Source organism: Carcharhinus amblyrhynchos, chromosome 7, assembly GCF_965287045.1.
Source record: "Carcharhinus amblyrhynchos chromosome 7, sCarAmb.v2.hapA, whole genome shotgun sequence".
In the NCBI taxonomy this organism is placed as follows: Eukaryota; Metazoa; Chordata; class Chondrichthyes; order Carcharhiniformes; family Carcharhinidae; genus Carcharhinus; species Carcharhinus amblyrhynchos.
Window position 1 is genome coordinate 73,548,968 of NC_137330.1, and position 18,864 is coordinate 73,567,831.

Consider the following 18,864-nt stretch of genomic DNA (forward strand, 5'->3'; position numbering starts at 1 on the left):
CTTAAATTTCTCATCTGTGGAGTAATTCTCGTAAACTTTTCTGCCTTCTCTCCAATGCCTTCAAATGCTTCCTAAAGTGTAGCAAACAGAACTGAACACACAACTCCAGCTGAGGTTGAACTAGTGCCTTATACAAGTTCAACATATACTCCTTGCTTGTGTACCATGTGCCTCAATCAGTAAAGCCTAGGAGATTGTATGCTTTCTTAAAATCATTCTGTCAACTTGCCCTGCCACCTTCAATGATTTATGCTCCTACATCCCCTTTAGAGTTATACTCTTTATTTTTACATTAGGAAAATAAAGTAACTTCTCTGTTGTGTTAACATTTCATAAGCTAACATGGACTCTTCTGAGATCTCATCTAACTATGCACCATTCCAATGGTGAAGGTGAGAAAGCAATTTTCTTCTTGGATTCTTCTTTTGCTCCTTTGTGAATGTGACCAAATTCTAAGATGGGCAACAATGATTTTGGCTGAGTCACTTTCCACTTTGGCTTTGCTGAGATGGGATTATTATGCAGAAAATTACACAGGTCAACTGCAATCCCTCAGCTTTATTGCTCAAGAGACTGAGCCCAAAACTCTGAAATTAATAGCACTGAATGTAAAATGTATGTAATTGACTATTCACAAATAGTCATGTATTCAATGTGGCTAACAAAATATTCTTATGAATGTGCACTGATTATTTGTTATGTCTGCAATATATATTATTGACCATTTGGATGGATGGGCATAACAAGTGGAAAAAAGGAGTAGCTTTTGCCCACAGCAGTGCAGAGCATTTGAAGTTTAATTTTCTGCTTCTGCAAGTTTGTGCATGTGCTGCGCTCAATTTTCTGATCATTTAAAAAAAAAAGCCAGGAAATAGTGTACAGTGCATCTCTGATTTTTAATTCTTGCTGCAACTGTGGGAGACTCCTCGACAGAAGTACAAAGTTAGAATATGACCCCTGATGTGTCCATACTGAAGCGGCTTACTACTTACGACTGTGAAAAAGTTCAGATGCAGCAACTGTGTGCAGAAAACATTTTGTGCAATGTGGATTTTAGAACAGTATTTGCACTATTTTAAATATCTTTCTGAGTAGGTATAAGAAGCAATTGAGAAATTGCTATAGATGCAAGGCTATATTTAGTTTTATTTAGAAAATGAAATTAAAAAATGACAAAATGGAACAGCATATCTATCATATGTTTTATTAAGAGCAATCACAGGAAATTAAATTATGGGTAGATGCACCACTTTTGGTACGGTACAACATTTCAGGAATCAATAATGTTTGTTGTCTGCTGAATTAGTAAATGCCAACTAACAGAACAGAATGGGTGTTATTTTTTATCTAGTAGGCAAAGGGAAGAATGTACCATGCAGGGTTCCTCTTGCTGGACACTGACATCTGCTGGAAATCATGCATGTTTGTCTGCCTAACAAGATCTGTGATGAGGCTGGAGTTGCAACCTTTCGAATGAACATTATCCTAAAGTTTTCTAGAGTATACATTTTCACAAATTCTTGGATATCATTTATCCACTCAACCAGTATGACCAAATCGATTGGCCGCTTTTCTCACAGCCCAGGACTTTGCTAAGTGTTGCTTGTTTGTCATGCTTCTCTATTTGAATGAACATCTACCACCTCGCCCGCCATGGAACCAGAGTGGGTGAGGGTCTGGCAATGGAAATCATCATTGACCTAAGGTGGGAATTTCTGGTCTCGCCCGAGCAAGGTTGTAAAATCCCGCCCAAAAATTATTTCAAATACACCTCAATGATTGTGAAGCACTTTGGGATGTTTGGACTTTCTGAAAGATGCTAAACAAATACCTGTTATTTCTTGGATGAACAGAGCAGGTATTGAAGGAAGATGCCACAAATGCAGCATATAGATGAAAGAAAATGCACTGATCATCATCACATAATGCTAGACAGGACTTTGACAGAGGCTGATTGCTTAAAAAGTTGAAGAAGATGGACTGAAAGTTCAAACAAGGAATTTTAGGACATAAGGCCATGAAGATGGAGGCATTAAAGAACATTAGAGAGGAAGGCGAGGTTGATGATGAGGTGTTACCCTGAGAAGGGGTGTAGACAAAGCAATTTAAAGCAGACAAATATTGAGAATTTAATTGAAGTGAAGCACACTTCAGACTGAGCACGTGGAAGCCAGTAACATTTTAATGTGGTTACTTACTTTGAAATGAAAATGAAGATATCAACTGTGGCTTAAAATATTTAGAAAAATCTGTTATACCATGCTTACTGTTCATGTTGCTCATTATGGTTAAATTACTGGACTCTGCTGTGCAAATTTTTGTTTTTAGATGTTGCTCCAAAATGTCTATTAAAGAATTAATTAAAAGGAAATATGAAAATTACAGTGTCGAGTTGTTGCTCACATTCCTTCTGAATGTTATGTTGTGGGTTCAGTTTTTACTAACCAGATGGACTGTATCTGCAGCACAACTATTCCTCCCTGTTTCTTTTGAAAGTTATTTAACTGCCGTTTTATCAGTTTTACTTTGTCGAATGTTAAGTCCTCATTTGTTCTCTGCAAGAACGATTTAGCTCATGCTATTTGCTGCCCTTCGTCTGTAGCCCTGCAATTCTTCCTCTTCAGGTGCTTAAAATCCTTCTGAAAACCATGATTGAATCTACCATGATTGAAGTAGCCTTTTAGAAAGTATATTCCAAATCATAATCATTCATGCCATTGAAAATAAAAGGTTCTCTTCAACTGAATTTGGTACTTTGTTAATTACCTGAAATCTCTGGTCTATTTCGTCAATCCTTATACCAAATGGCATTAAAAATGCCAATGTGTTCCTGCCTTGTGCTTCTCCTCAGCTGCCACACATCCTGCTGTCTGGCATGATGTGGAGATGCCAGCGTTGGACTGAGGTAAACACAGTAAGAAGTCTGACAACACCAGGTTTAAGTCCAACCGATTTATTTATTAGTAAACTCACAAGCTTTCGAGGTTCCCCTCCACCTGACAAAGAGGGGAACCTCGAAAGCTTGTGAGTTTACTATCAAATAAATCGGTTGGACTTAAACCTGGTGTTGTCAGACTTCTTACTGTGACTGGCATGATGTGCAAGCTTTTGATTATGTGACCATGGACCTCCTGTTTTCCACTCAGCCCTTCCCTTTCTGATTTTCTGCTTTCAGGCACTCAAGAACCCAGGAGAAAGCGAGGGTTCAGCACAGATTGGGCTGCGGGCAGGTCTAGCAAAAGAATACTCTGCGTGCCAGCTGTACTACAGGGGACTTTGATATGGATTTCAATGTGGTGACATGCAGGAGAACTCCACTGTGAATGTAGACTGAAATGTTGGGTGTATTGACCAGCCCGCCAGACAGTCTCCTGTCAGAGCAAGGAATGTAGATGATTCTGACTCCAACTTGACGGCGAGCATCATGCAGAGATTTCCCCCCTTAGTGTACAAAAACAAGAAGGGAGCTTCAGTTCGCACGTAGATTGAAGAATTTGGGGCTGTTTCTGGATGAGAAAATTGAGAGGTGATTTAATAGAGGTATTCAAAATCATGACCGGTCTGATTAGAGTAGATAAGGAGAACCTGTTCCCATTGGCAGAAGAATTGAGAATCTGAAGATATTGGTTTAAGGTGAAAGGCAAAAGAAGCAACACTAAGATGAGGAAAAAATATTTTGCACAGCAAATCATTGAGATCTGAGAATATGGTGGAGGCAGATTCAATCATGGCTTTCTAAAGCAATTTCGATCACTATCTGAAGAGGAAATAAATTGCAGTCTGTACGTATAAGGCAGGAAAGTGGCACCAGGTGCATTGCTGTTGCAGAGCACCTGCACAGTAATGATAAGGCAGGTACCTCTCCTTTTGTGCTTCATTGTATGACTCCACAGCCTCTGATTCATTTCCCTGTCATGTCGCAGAGTGAGAAGTTCTACAATGTTGCAACTTTTAACCTCACAAGAGGTTATTGCAGAAGGTAAGGGGGCATGGAGTTGGGGGTAGGGTGTTAGCGTGGATAGAGGATTGGTTGTCAAATAGGAGACAGTGGGGGTTAATGGGTGCCATTCGGATTGGCGGTTGGTGACTAGTGGAGTGCCCCAGGGGTCGGTGCTGGGGCCTCAGCTATTTACCATTTATATAGATGATCTGGAGGAGGGAACCGAGTGTATGGTGTCGAAATTTGCTGATGACACCAAGATTGGTGGAACGGCAAATTGCGCGGAGGGTGTGGAGAGTCTGCAGAAGGATCTAGATAGGCTGGGCGAATGGGTCAGGAAATGGCAAATGGAATTTAATGTTGGCAAGTGCGAGGTGGTCCACTTTGGTAGGAATAATGGTAGGAAGGACTATTACTTACGTGGCGAAAAACTGCAGCAGGCAACGGTGCAGAGGGACCTCGGGGTCCTTGTGCATGAGTCGCAAAAACCCAGCCTGCAGGTGCAGCAGGTAGTCAGGAAGGCGAATGGGATGCTGGCCTTCATAGCAAGGGGGATTGAATATAAAAGTAGGGAGGTCTTGCTGCAGCTGTATAGGGCACTGGTGAGGCCGCAGCTGGAGTACTGTTTGCAGTTTTGGTCGCCGCACTTACGCAAGGATATTTTGGCCTTGGAGGGAGTGCAGAGGAGGTTTACTAGGTTGATACCGGAGTTGAGGGGGTTGAGCTATGAGGAGAGGCTGAATAAACTAGGCTTGTACTCGTTAGAGTTTAGAAGAATGAGGGAAGATCTCATTGAGACGTATAAGATGATGAATGGGATGGATAGGATAGAGGTGGAGAGGCTCTTCCTGCTCAGAAAGGACAGTAGGACTAGGGGGCACAGCCTCAAGATAAAGGGGGGGGGGGGGGGGCGGTTTAGAACGGAGTTGAGGAGGAACTTCTTCACTCAAAGGGTGGTGAATCTCTGGAATTCTCTGCCCGTTGAGGTGGTGGAGGCTGCCTCGCTAAATATTTTTAAGATGCGGGTTGATGGGTTTTTGATGAGCGAGGGGATTAAGGGTTATGGGGAGAGGGCGGGAAAGTGGAACTGAGCCACGACAGATCAGCCATGATCTTATTGAATGGCGGGGCAGGCTCGAAGGGCTAGATGGCCTACTCCTGCTCCTATTTCTTATGTTCTTTTGTGTGAACAGATCAACAAACCCTCCACCCACTCTGTGAAGATGCAGCAAGTCTCCTTGCCAAATCTAGTATCTGCAAAACACCTGCAAAAATATTCCACAATAGTTTCAGAAACTTTGCATAGCATGTGTTAGTCTAAATTACTTTGCCTTCAGGTGTGGTGCCTGGATTTTTAAATAGAACTCGTGGTGCCTCTTTCAGCTGAATGACTTTTTTTTTGTTGAGTGGGCCTATATAGTCCAAATTTCTACTGGGTGAACTGAAGTCACAATCTTATTAGTTGAAAATTTCTTCCACATGTATGGTTTCCCCATGTGAATGCCCATCCAGCATGGCTGCTACAAACTCAACTGGGGAGAGTCTTAGCTTCCATAGCACTGGCTCCAGTAACACTCTAGACCTTAATTTCTTGACCATTGCCTCCTATCTCTCAACTAATTGTAGACATACATCACAAGGCTATCTCCAATCCCATGTGTTGTCATCGTTATTGATCACTTTTGCAGAATCCTATCATATACTTTTTGGAAGTTGACATGTGTGGCATTCGTAGACGCTCCCCTATCCATCGTGTTATTGGTCCTCAAAAAGAAATTGTACCACTGTCAAACTTTGATCTAAGCTTCACTGATACTGTAAGTGCCCAGTTGCTCTTCTGATTCCAGAACTTCCCTACAATAGGTGTTAAATTGGCAGGTTTGTCGTTACCTGGATTGTCCCATTTCTTAAATAAAAAGGTTGGAAGATTGTAAATGTAATCCTAAGCTGCAATTCCTGAATCAAGAAAGCTTTGGGAAATTGATTAATGCATTTGACACCTACACCTGACATATCTGGGGTCATCAGAGGTCACCTGCTGTAAATAATCCAGTCAGTTGCTAACCTGAAGCGGTAATCAGTAAAAGCAATGCTATCCAGTCACTTTATACTCTTAATGGGATGTGAGCATGACTGACAAGTTCAGTATTTGTTGCCCATCCCTAACTGTCCATGAGCTGGATGTCTTGCTAGACTATTTCACAGGACTTGTTGCCTGTACCAGCCTAAAATATATGTAGGTCTCATTGATTCGGGTATTATGTGGAGAATCCACGTCTGGGCCTGGACCTGAGATTTAGCACTGGGATTTAGCACCAAGAGTCAGGATGCCTAATTCCTTTTATTCATTGGACAAGGGTGTTGCTAGCTGGCCAGCATTTATTGCCCATCCCTACTTGCCCTTGAACTGAGTGGCTTACTTGGCCATTTCAGAGGCAGTTGAGTCAACCACATTGCTGTGGCTGTCATGTACAGGCCAGACTGGGTAAGGACAGCAGACTTCCTTGCCTAAAGGGTGTTAATGAATCAAATGGGTTTTTCTACAATTGACAATGGTTTCAAGGCCTTAATTCCAGACATTTTTACTGAAATCAAATTACACTATCTGCCGTGATGGGATTTGATCCTGGGTCCCCAGAACATTAGCTAAATTTTTGGATTAATAATTTCGTGATAATACCAATAGGTCATCTTCTCTCCTACAATCTGGTATATAGTGGCTGACAAAATGTTGGCAAAGGAAGGAAAATCCTAATCAGGAAATGCATTCTCCTTAGCCTTTCAACTTCTGATATTAGGGGACATGTCTTGAGTAGCTAAAAAACCTCCTGGAAACTGGCAAGAAAAGCCAGGATCCATAGCACACAGGAACTTGACCAATTTTTCAGCCCTTGCACTAGGCTCCAGTCAGACTTATGGCACTAGATTGTGGGTTTATCAGGTTGGGTTTTCCAATTTCATATTTAAAATTGATCATTTGAGCTTTAACCAGTGAATATTCTCAACTTATTAAACCTGTTATGATGCGTAAAGATTAAGCTGTACATACTGGCAGAATTAGAATCACCATTTTGTCCATTGTCATAAATCCTCCATGAATATTTCCCCTTTATTTGATGACCTATTTTGGGAAAAAATAATAACCGTAAATGCACTGCAAAGTTTTGTATTTTGCACCAAGAAAATTAAGCTGTTGATATAAATGTTGTAAGAAGTATTGCCATCATCACCAAATTATGCCTTCTGAATTCACAGTTTAAGAGTAGTAATAAAGCATTGTTATTTGCATTCCTCATTTAATTGTCATCCATGTGAACGTTGAAAAAAGCTTGTGAATATTGAATAGAGCTTACTTGCAGAATTAGAGTCGTCATTGCTCGGTGTATCATGCCCTTTTACTTCTTTGCCTGTTTTGAGGAATTAAAAAGAATAAACACATTTGAATATTTTAACTTTTTTGGCTGTGTTACAACATTTGAGGAAAGCTTAGAAAGAAATTCTTAACATCCTATCTTCATCATAGATTTTTAGGAAAGGAAGTTCAGAACACAGTGGCAAACCAGCCACAGAAAGAAGTCTTATCTAATTTGTAACATTGCTGCAGATATTGGATTTAGCAGGGAAGGAAACAATCATCCCAATTTACATAGTATCATGATTTGTGCATAGTTTGAGAAGTGAACTGTAATTGAGTTGACTGTACAATTGTTACTGGGGAAAAAATATAAAAGAAAACTTTTTATCCTGGAGTTTCTTTCTGCCTTCAGTATAAACAAAGAAATTAGTTAGATCTATGTACCCCAATGTCATTAGAATACGTCCAGACTTCAAAGAGCATACACCAACCTTCAAAGAGCATACACCAATCTTAATCATCAGGGCCCAAAGAAACACTGAATATAGACCAGTATATTTTGTCATCGAGCCTTAAGTCTTTAAGCTGCAACTTGTTTAACCAAAAGACATGCATGTTAGGCATTCCAAGTTTAAAAATCTGTAATCAAGGAAACATCTCAGTTTTTAAAGTGACTTAAGCCATCAAAATCCATTAAAAGCAGAGCAGGTCTCAGAGGAGACGTTTTGAACATTCAAAAATTGCCGTGAAAAGATTAGAAGAATCCTGATCGTAAAAATATGTTTACAACGTTGAGAGATTTTCCAACAATTTGAGGATTCTTGCATTTGAGAGTTAGGAACATCATTAGTTTAGTAGGCAGTGGTTCATTCAAATAGGGAGTTTGATCCAAAGGATATCAAAAATTTAGGAGATTTGGGCAGATTTTAATTATGCATGACTCCATTGAGCCTAAAGTTAAATGGTTATTTAAGCTAAATAATCTTGTGTCAACACTACAGGTATAAGTGAGTGAAAATCTCATGAGAGCTCACTCAATGACCATTTTAAAAAATGATCGTTATTCTTTTCTTAACATCTCCTTAACAGAAATGCATCTCAGTGGAAGTCTTAAGTGAGAATAGATCTCTGTGATGATAGTCAATTACTATGTTTTTTTTTATGTTTCTGTAGAATGTTTAAAATTTCAGCCGTATTCTACTGTCAGTCAATGTGTCTGGTAAACATTTAGCTCAAATTTTGTAAAAACAAGTTAATTACCATTTTGGTTAGGTAGAGCTAATGGATTTTTGTTTCTACAAAATAATCCTTGGGAAGTTGATTGACAGGGTCAAGTGATAATATAGTTAATGTGTTGAGGTGGCGTAGCAGTAGAGAGAAAGAAGCGATTGCAGTTTAGAATTGGAGTTTTGGCTGAAAATTGATAGAATAAAGAGGCTTCTGCAAGTTACCCTGAAACTCATCTGTCATAAAATTCCAAATCTATTGACATTTATTATGGCAAGTATATTTGTGATTGCCAACTATATTTAACGTGGCCCTTAAGTTTGTAAGAGGCATGTTGCTTACTTGGAACTGGAATAGTCATAAACTAAAAAAAAATTGCTTTCCTTATTTTTAAATGTTGTTAAGTAGTTAATAACTGTTAATAGTTATGTAGTTTCCTATATTAGAGTTACATTTAAACTGTGTTATGAATAAAGATTGTTTTGATATTAAAATCCCTATTTTCTCAGTGGAAACAATCCTGAAGTGATGTTTCCTCACATTTGTGCTAAAAAGGGAGAATTGTTGGGGTCTAGTTTGGCTTCTACTATATCTTGGGGTTCTGGTCCAGTACCCCAATAGTCTTAAAGGACAGAAACCAATAACAGAATGGATGCATTTATTAGGAGAGCAAGATAAAGGTTTGTCTTGCTTTGTTTGGAGAGATGGATATGATGAAATACAATGGTTTTCTGAAACAGTATTAAAGGACAGAGCATTATAGCTTATGGTAGACCTTCAGTAGGAGAAACCATTTGAGAAAAGATAAAATGTCCCATCTCAGAAAAGCACGTCTCCTAAAGATCTTAAATGAAACAGAAGATGTCCAAATCTAGGTTTGTGTAAAACTAATTTAAGTTTTCCCAAGTATTTAGGGGAATGAGAATCATCTTTCATTTTGACTCAATTGGCTGTGAGAAAAAGCTGTAGATATCTCGTTAACATGGAGCTATAACACACTTTGGCATAAGGTAGACCGATAAAGGGCTGAAGAATGCTTCTTTCGTGCCATTCCTAGTTGCCTTTGATGAGGTGGTGATGAGCTGCGGCCTTGAATCACTGCAGCCCATATCCTGTAGACTCTCAATGCCGTTAGGGAGGAAAATCCAGGATTTTGACTTAGTGATGGTGAAGGAGTGGCGATATGTTTCCAAGTCAGGATAGTGAGTGGCATAGCTTGGAGGGAACTTGCAGATGGTGATTCTATGTACCTACTGCCCTTGTCCTTCTAGATGGAAATGGTCGTGGGTTTTGGAAGGTACCGTCTAAGGATCTTTGGTGAATTGCTGCAATGCATCTTGCACACAGTATATACATTGCTGCTACTGAGCATCAGTGGAGGGAGTGAATGTTTGTTGATGTGGTGTCGATCTAGTGGGCCGCTTTGTCCTGGATGGACTCGAGCTTCTTGTGTGTTGTTGCAGCTGCACCCATTTAGGCAAGTGGGGAGTATTTTATCACTTTGCAAATGGTGAATAGCTTTGGGGAGTCAGTAGGTGAGTTACTCGCCGCGGTGTTCCTAGCCTCTGACCTGCTGTTATAGCCATTGTGTTTATGTGTTGAGTCCAGTTGAGTTTCTGGTCACTGTTAACCCAAGGATGTTGACAGTGGGGGATTCAGTGATGGTAACACCATTGAATGTCAACGGGTAGCAGCTAGCGTGTCTGTTATTGTTGATGGTCATTGCCTGGCATTTATGTGGCACAAATGTTACTTGCCACTTGTTAGCCCAAACCTGGATCGTGTCCAGATCTTGTTGCATTTGAACAAGGCCAGTTTCAGTGTCTGAGGAGTCGTGAATGGTGTTGAACATCCCCACTTCTGACCTTTATGATGGAGGGAAGGTCATTGATGAAGCAGTTGAAGATGCTTGGGCCTAGGATGTAGCGATATCCTGGAGCTAAAACAACTGACCCTCCACAACCATCTTCCTATGTACCAGTAATAACTCCAATCAGTGGAGAGTTTACCCATTGACTCCAGTTTTGCTAGGGCTCCTTGATGCCACACTCAGTCAAACGTGCTCTTGATGGCAAGAGCTGTCACTCTCAGCTCAGCTCTGAGCAGTGAAGTGAGAGTGACAACTGTGTGAGTTTATGACGCAGGTAAAGACAAGGATAGCTCAGGTTCATTCTCTGGGGCACCAACGCAAGTGGAACTCCATAACAATTGGTGCAAGGGAGTCTCGGTCTGCAGAGCTCCCAATTAATTGTTTCCAAAAGGTGAAGCTGGCAAAGAGGAAATGATCCTGGAGCAGATGAAAGTGATGCTGTGAGTTTTTTTTACATTTTGGCAATGTTTTGAAGTTGGAGTGTGGTGGCTTTGACAGTGGATTTGAAATGGGGCTAAAGATTCAATTGAGGTTTGGACAGAAATTGAGGCTGCACACCTTCATATTAGAGCAAAATGGGGAGCAAAGAACATGGAAGAAGTCAGAACTAAAACCATATAGTTGCCACTGCCAATAGACAAGATGGTTTCCGTCTTGAAGAAGTTTTTGACTAAACAGAAATGTTTGTCTTCCAAATGGTCATGTTATACAGCACTAGCCAATCGTCGTGGTGCTGGCATAGAGTTGGGTCTCAACAAGACAGATAATTTGCTGTTCAAATAAATGAAAAGCATTGCTATTAGAATACTGCTCTGGTGCTCTTTAACCACAAGGTACACAGTGGGTCTGACGATAGTTGATTTGCATTCCAGTTTTCCTGCCACTTGATATTAATTTTAGTAACATTGGAACATCCGATGGGGAACCCACTCTAGTGAGCTCAGATTCTACTGCAGCAGTGTGATGTGGTAAACTCAGTGATTTCCAAAAAAGGAAATGGTGATGAAAGTAGTTAAATGCATTTGTGCCACAGGCATTATTTATACTGGCTTCGACATAGGCATCAGCTACCACTTCCCAATTTGTGTTCTGTTCACACAGTAGCTTGAGTATGAAAAGCATTCCATTTTTAGACAGTTTAAATACTTATGCAGTTTCTTCCCACAAAGTACCTTAAAATCAATATAAAAAGGCACAAATAATTCAAATGCACTCTAAAATGTATATTTTTAAATCAAATATATCAGAACATGCAAAATACACTGGGAACTTGTGATTTATGAAGAAAACTGTCCTTTCCTGACAGTTTAGGAAGGAAACAAGTGTTCTGATGGTGGCCAATTGGAGACTTAAGCCACCAAATATTAACCACCAGTGTATATACTGTAGATGTTGAATAAATCAGGATCTTGTTGACCACTGTTTACAAAACAAACCTGTTGACTTAACTTGTTGCAAAAATATTTTAACGCTCAATATTTTTCCATACTACAGACATTTGTGGGTAGTGGAGTTATGTAAAAAAAAATCTACTTTGTTAGTCTAATTTGTTAAAATTACATTTATTTATTCTACTTCATTAATGTAGTTGACATTTATTGTGAGAAGTCAACCCTCCCACGTTTGGTACCGATAAATTACATTGCCTTAAGATTCTTTTCCCCTGATAAATGGCATCCTACTCGGATTGACTGTTTTCTAGCATTTGATTGTGAGAGCATTGGCATCTTCAAAGGTTTGCAGGTTTGGTTGATTGGCCATGCCTCATAGTGTCAGGGAGATTAGCAGAGTAATTACATGGGGTTATGGGGATAGGGCCTGGATGGGATTGGTATCAGTGCAGGCTCGATGGGCCACATGGCCTCTTTCTACACTGTGGGGATTCCATGATCTTCCAGTTTCTTGCCCAAGTTGCTGTCATCCGCTGTGTGAGCCTTGAGAGTAAATAACAGCATAAGGGATTTGAGTTGGAATAAGATGAGGGACTGGGAAAGCTGATCAACTGTCAGATTTTAGGAAGGTGATCATAGATGCAGCACCGTGGATGAGTCGAAGGATATGTTTCTAGAATGAATGGTACATTTAGCTACAGGCTGTACTAATGGCGGAGAGGGGAGGGAGAACATTTAGCAATTAGCAGGATGGAGAATGTGTGCAGAGACAAACTTGGAAGGGGAATGCAGAGATTTGGTGGGGAGGGTGGGTGCAACACGAGCAAAACGTAATATAAGACAGAAGAGAGTGGTAGAACTGTATACGAGTTGGATCTTTGGATGCAAGTGAGAATGCTGTTGGGAAAGTTTGCTCCAACACTGTCAAAGTCACGGCTGTGTGTTTCAGTAGTAGTAAATGTAAGCTGACAGGAAAGATGATTTTAAGATGGGTTCAATCAGAGGGAGTAGCAGGGAGAGGAATGGAATCAAGGGTCAAAGTATAAAGTTTCTAGAAGGAACCAAACTGGTTGGCTTTATTCTTTCGGGTGTTAAGCCTTATCAAGATCTAGCTTGTCTATGATTTAATGTCAGAGAAATAATCGTGGTAATATAAAGCTGAGCATCATTTTGTACGCACAGAAGTTTTCTTTGCGATATATTTTTTCTGCTCCATGACGATAGATTCATAGACCCATAAAGGTTTGCAGCAGATGAAGAAGCCATTCAGATTGCCATGTCTGCACCAGCTCCGAGCTAGATCAATCCAAAACCAATCCCACTGCTCCCGTTGACTCTTACTCCCTATCTTGTCTGCTTCAAATACTTATCCAGTTTTCTCCTGAAAGATACAGCAGTCTCTGCCTCATCTATATTTTTCAAACACTTGGATTAAACAAAACTGTGCATCTCTTCATGTTTACCAGCTGTATCTTGCGTTATGTATTCTTAAAGTTTTCCCACAATGAGGCCAGGTTAACTGCTGCAGGAATGTCCAAACAATTGTTTTGAATGTGCCCTCAAAATGTGTTCACTACTCAGACAATTTCTTGTCTTTAAAAGAAAAGTAGCCATTTAAGATTACAGGACTGCAAACACTTTCTGCGTTACCTAGAACTCTGCATGAGTCCTATTTTGCAAAGACTTGAAAAGCTAGGGTCTTAATGACTGAGCTGGTGTTTAAATACCAGCATTTTATTGATTTGGGTTCATTAAGTGTACCAATTGAGTTATATGATTGACTCCCGGAAGGGTTGAACTTTTCCAACATATTTAAAAAAAACAAAGAGTTTACAAAAGCTAGCACAGTTTATATATTTCAAAAGATTTTGGGGGGAAAGAAAACACTAGAAATCTGCTCGTCCTTTCTGATTTGCAGCAATGTCAGGATCTTGTAACTTTGATTTGAGTCCTGCTAACCTTTGCAAACACTGCGGAAAATGGACTTTGTTAACAAGCATAAACAGACCTTTTTTATTAATGTTTGTAAACCTATTTTTTGAAAGTTAGAGTTATTGCAAAGGTAGAGCTGATCATTAGTCCTTCATCGGTTTCTAATTAAATCTACTTAGAATGATTGTACAGGAAAATAATTCTGTTCTGTTGCGTGAGAATAACAACCATTTTGATAAGTTGCAACAAGGCCATTACCTTCGGACATTAGTTTCCAAAAAATATGATTAGACATTAGAATTATTTTCATAAGTAAAGCACAGTGCAGCTTTCCAAAAACTCTGCTGTGTAAAATACAAACAGTCAATGACAAGGAGATATCATCACATAAGCTTTTAATTTGTATAGTTCCATTAAGCTTATGTCTGTTTTTAAAGAGCAACACTGCCCTGTGTACAAATGCTTTATATGGCTTACTTGGAGATTTTGAGTTGCTGTTGTGCCCACTATCTTCATTGCTCAATGAATGAGGCAAGTCCACTTCATTACCTATTTTAGGAAAAATAAAATGAATTAATGTTCATTTTATTCATTCTTGTAGAAGTCCCATAACCATAGATTGTGAAAAGCTTTTGAAAAAACATCAAAAATCCTTTGAGTTTCACTTTTTTCCTGTTTAGAGTTGGGAGTATGATGATAAAATAGTTTAGCTATTCTAGTAGAATTATTTGGTTCGATTAAGGTGTGACAATTTGAGATTTAATTTCAAACAATAAAGAAGCAGTAAATTTTGCAATGTAAATGTTGGCTTGTAGCCTATCCAACAAACACAATTAAAATCCCAGAACGTGATGCAAAATGTTGCAATAAATTTCAACTATGCGTTGCATCTCCTGTCCCAAGTAGTACACTAAACAAAAGCAGATATCAGCTTTATTCGTCTATGTTGCACACCACTGGAAGGAGTACTGAAGACAGCAAGGGCATCTGGGTGGGGGATTTCAGTGTCTACCATGGTAGTATGACAGATGACTGAGCTGGCTGAATCTTGAGGATATCAAGGTCAAATTGCATGGATGCAGCATGCAGAATACACCCTGTGACATCGCAGATGATTTGCAAATAAATTGATGGTTCATATATTTTCCCATTTTTCTCTATTTTCAAATGATTTTCATTGAGAAAAATCATATTCTAAAATTTGCCAGAGTATATCTGAGTAAGTTTTATATTGGTTGCACCACAGGTTATTCACCACTGATTATTCACTGCTTCTTAACATGTGTTCTGTTCACACAAGAAGTTTGGATGAAAATAAATTACTCAATTTTTCCCTCACATGCAAAATTACTGAGATGAACCAAATAAGCAAAAACCTAACACACAATCCTTTGGACAATTAATTCAACCTGTTAAAGTGCTTTCTAATGTTTAAGTATATACAACTTTGATAATGGGATGAATAATATGGTTTTTAAATTTAACAATGGCACCAAAATATGTAGGAGAGTAATTTGCCAAGAGGAGGTACAGAGTCAACAAAGGAATATAGAAACGTTAAATGAGTGAACAAAGGCAGATGGAGTATAGTGTGGGGAAATGTGACCTTATCCATTTTGGCAGGAAGAGTAGAAAAATTGAGAGAGATTGCAGAACTCTGTGGTACAGAGGATCTGAGTGTTCTGATACATGAATCACACATGGGGAGGTGATGGCATAGTGGTATTGTAGCTAGACTATCAATCCAGAAACTCAGCTAATATTCTGGGGGCCCAGGTTCGAATCCCGCAGATGGTGGAATTTGAATTCAATAAAAAATATCTGGAATTAAGAATCTACTGATGACCATGAAACCATTGTCGATTGTCGGATAAATCCATCTGGTTCACTAATGTCATTCAGGGAAAGAAATCTACTGTCCTTACCCAGTCTGGCCTACATGTGACTCCAGAGCCACAGCAATGTGGCTGACACTCAACTGCCCTGCAAGGGCAACTCGGGATGCGTGATAAATGCTGGCCAGCTAATGATACCCATGTCCCACGAATGAATAAAAAAAACACAGTTGATATGCGAGTGATTAGGGAGGCAAATGGAATATTGTCATATTTTGCAAGTGGAATAGAATATAAAAGTGGAGAAGATTTACAGTATAGTATTTTACTGTACAATTTACTGTATAGTTGTACAGCACCTTGGTGACACCACATCTGGAGTACTGTGTACTGTTTTGTTTCCTTATTTGAAAAGGGATATAATTGTGTTAGAAACAGTTCAAAGAATGTTCACTCAACTTATTCCCAGGATGAGGTGCTTATCTTGAGTGGTGATTTTACTGAAGCATTAAAATTCTCAGGGAACTTTGATAGGCTGGGATGAGGTGCTGAGCTTATGAAGAAAGATTGAGTTTATGTCCATTGGAGTTTAGAAGAATGAATGGTGATCTTATTGAAACATATTAAGACTTGGGGACTTGATAGGTGAGATATTGGGATGATGTTTTCTCTTGTAAGTAGAACTAGAGGACATAGCTCAAGAATAGGTATCTCCCATTTGAGGCTGTTGTTAGTCTGGAATTCTCTCCCAGAAAGAGGTGGAAGCTGCATCACTGACTTTATTCAAGGCTGAGTTAGATTTTTAACAGAAAAGGGAGTCAGTGTTATTGGGGCCGAGAAGAAAATGGAGTTGTGACCACAGTCAGATCAACTTTGATCTTATTGAATGGTAGAGCAGGCTCAGCGCTGAATGTCCCAGTCCACATAAAATTTGAAATTCTTCAGGTGTGTGGGAATCTCTTGATTGTTTACTATAATATCAGCATATTTGGTTACGCTCCAGAGAAAGAGCATGAAAGCCACTTCTCTGGGTTGGAGATGATAATTGAGAAACTCCTGCAAAAACTAATGGCAACAAACCACCAGTAGCAACTATAGGCTTGCAACCTGCTGTAATGATCATAATAATCTTATATCTATATAATGTTTTGCTGTAGTTTCTTCCTGTCAACAAATACAGGCATAAAATTTTCTGCATGAACATACTCGAGTGGTTACACGATTTCATTAATGTGTCAATTTTGCCAAATTACATTGCAATTTCCTGTGTGTCAAGGTAAACAGTGCCAAAGTATTAAAAAAAAGCCTAATTGCATTAGCTTAGAAATTGTGTGTGATGGGAGTAGGATTTTTTTGCCCCCCCTTGCTCCTCAGATTGTGACACGTGATACAAATTTCTGGACAATGTTAGCTGATAACATTGATGAGGACCTCATAAACGTTGTGAGTAACATTTTATAATCAAAATTGAATGATGAAGAAGAAACAGAGCAAATGACAAAAGTAAAATGGATGAATTTGAATTAAATTAAATATTGAAAGGAAAATGAAGATGGGGAGAAAGAGACAGGAAGTAAAAATAAGAAAAAAAAATCCTTATGACCAATTTACCATCTATGGAAATGAGACTTCATAGCGTCAGTTGTTCCCTTTCTTAGCCTCCGAGATTAAACGGCACCAAATCTCTGCTGGCAACAACAAGAGCCTAGTACATTTAGTATATTTAACGTGCTAAGTGTCGCAGGGTGCATCACAGGAATATTATAAAATAAAATATGACGCCAAGCCACATAAGGAGACATTCTCTAGAACTCACCGCCCTCTCCCACCGCAGGAATTGTAGCAGGTAAGGGACGGACAATGGAAAGGTCCGTTAACCTCAAGCGGGATTTTACAGTTTCGGGATGAGTGAGCTGTAAAATCCCACTCATTATGTCTGATGACCAGAAGCTTGGTCAAAGTAGTAGTTTTAATGAGTATCTTTAAGTAAGACAGTGAGGTAAAGGGATGGTATTCCAGAGCTTAGGGCCAAGGCAATTAAAGACAGGGCCCCCAACTTGGAGAATTTAAAATTTGGGATTATCAAGAGGCCAGAATTAGATGATGGCTGTGGGCTTGAGGAGAGAGATTTTACTCCTCTATAGAGAGGAGCAAAATCATGCTTTCAAAGCAAGGATGTGAATTTTAAAATCAAGACTTTGAAAGGGATCCTGTGAGAATAGGTGCTAATGGTGAAGCATGCTATAAAATGAAGTTGCGCTCATTTTTCCCGCAAATTCTGGTCTGATGTAACAGGCACAATGTTTTAATTAACTGTGTTGCAGATTAGTTACATACCTATCTTCTTATAGACTTTGAAATAAAGATGCCTTAAACATAACTTGAGGTGCAATCCATTTATGTGGAAAGGATAATGTAGGAATATTAGTTATAAGCACAATTTTGGTTTGGAATTCAGCTTTGTTGAATATGGTTTTCGAAGGTTAATCCCAAGTGTCTTGATCATTGGAGACTGCCATCAATTTCTAGATCGCCTTGTGAGGACAAATGGGTGCTCTCACATAGCCCTTGCACAGCAGTAGTACAGAATTAAGTGCATACTCAGTTTTCTTTGCTTTAGAAAGACATCTTTGCTGTTTGTGAAACAGACAAGCCTGTCAGCACTGGTTGAGCTAATGGATGAATAATGCATTTTGCTTCCAGTGATCAAGAGCTGCCACGCTGCACCTACATAATACACCAGCAAAGTTTGGGTTCCTTTTGTAACTCGAAAAATCAGCAGACAGTGTACTATCAAAAATCAAATGCCCCACCCTTTAAGTTTCAAATGAAAGGGCAGCTAGTTTTGTGGCAGGGGCTAATGAGTGCTATTTCTGGTCCGCGTAAACATAAAGAAGAATATAGAAAGAAGTCTGCATTTGACCAGTGGAACATATTGTGGTTCCCTGTTTTTAAGCAAGACCATGATGCTAAATCTGAATTGGACAAAATTTGGGTTTTGACAACTGGAACTAAATTGAAACTATTTAAAGTTACTTTGGATTTTCACCTTTCATGTACGATAGAAATTGCATGCTTACTTTAAATATAGAAAACATCAGACTGAAGCTTCAAGTTAAAGTTAAAATTAATGTCATTTTACAGAGCTAGACATTGTTAATTATAATATTTTAACTTGCACCAATCAACTATTTGTAAGTTCAGTGTTGTGAGTTCATTGAGAAAAAGAATCTATGCTGTATCTGGTAATAAATACAAATATTGCTGTATGTTTTGTAAGCTGTTCTGACTTGCATGATTTACTCTGATGCTCC

General features: G+C 39.2%; 2 protein-coding genes across 2 annotated transcripts in view; one reads left to right on the forward strand and one right to left on the reverse strand.

Moving 5' to 3' along the window:
* nt5dc1 (5'-nucleotidase domain containing 1) overlaps positions 1 to 18,864 on the forward strand; it is a 531,068-nt gene that overhangs the window by 95,694 nt on the left and 416,510 nt on the right. The gene's annotated exons all lie outside the window — the stretch shown is intronic.
* LOC145345280 (uncharacterized) overlaps positions 1 to 18,864 on the reverse strand; it is a 38,727-nt gene that overhangs the window by 16,349 nt on the left and 3,514 nt on the right. Inside the window, exons 2-5 of the mRNA XM_080193103.1 lie at positions 14,193 to 14,264; positions 7,294 to 7,347; positions 2,199 to 2,345; positions 370 to 503 (exon numbers count right to left, since the gene is read on the reverse strand). Of these exons, the coding sequence (XP_080049229.1) occupies positions 370 to 503; positions 2,199 to 2,345; positions 7,294 to 7,347; positions 14,193 to 14,264 (407 nt within the window). The remainder of the gene's footprint in view (positions 1 to 369; positions 504 to 2,198; positions 2,346 to 7,293; positions 7,348 to 14,192; positions 14,265 to 18,864) is intronic.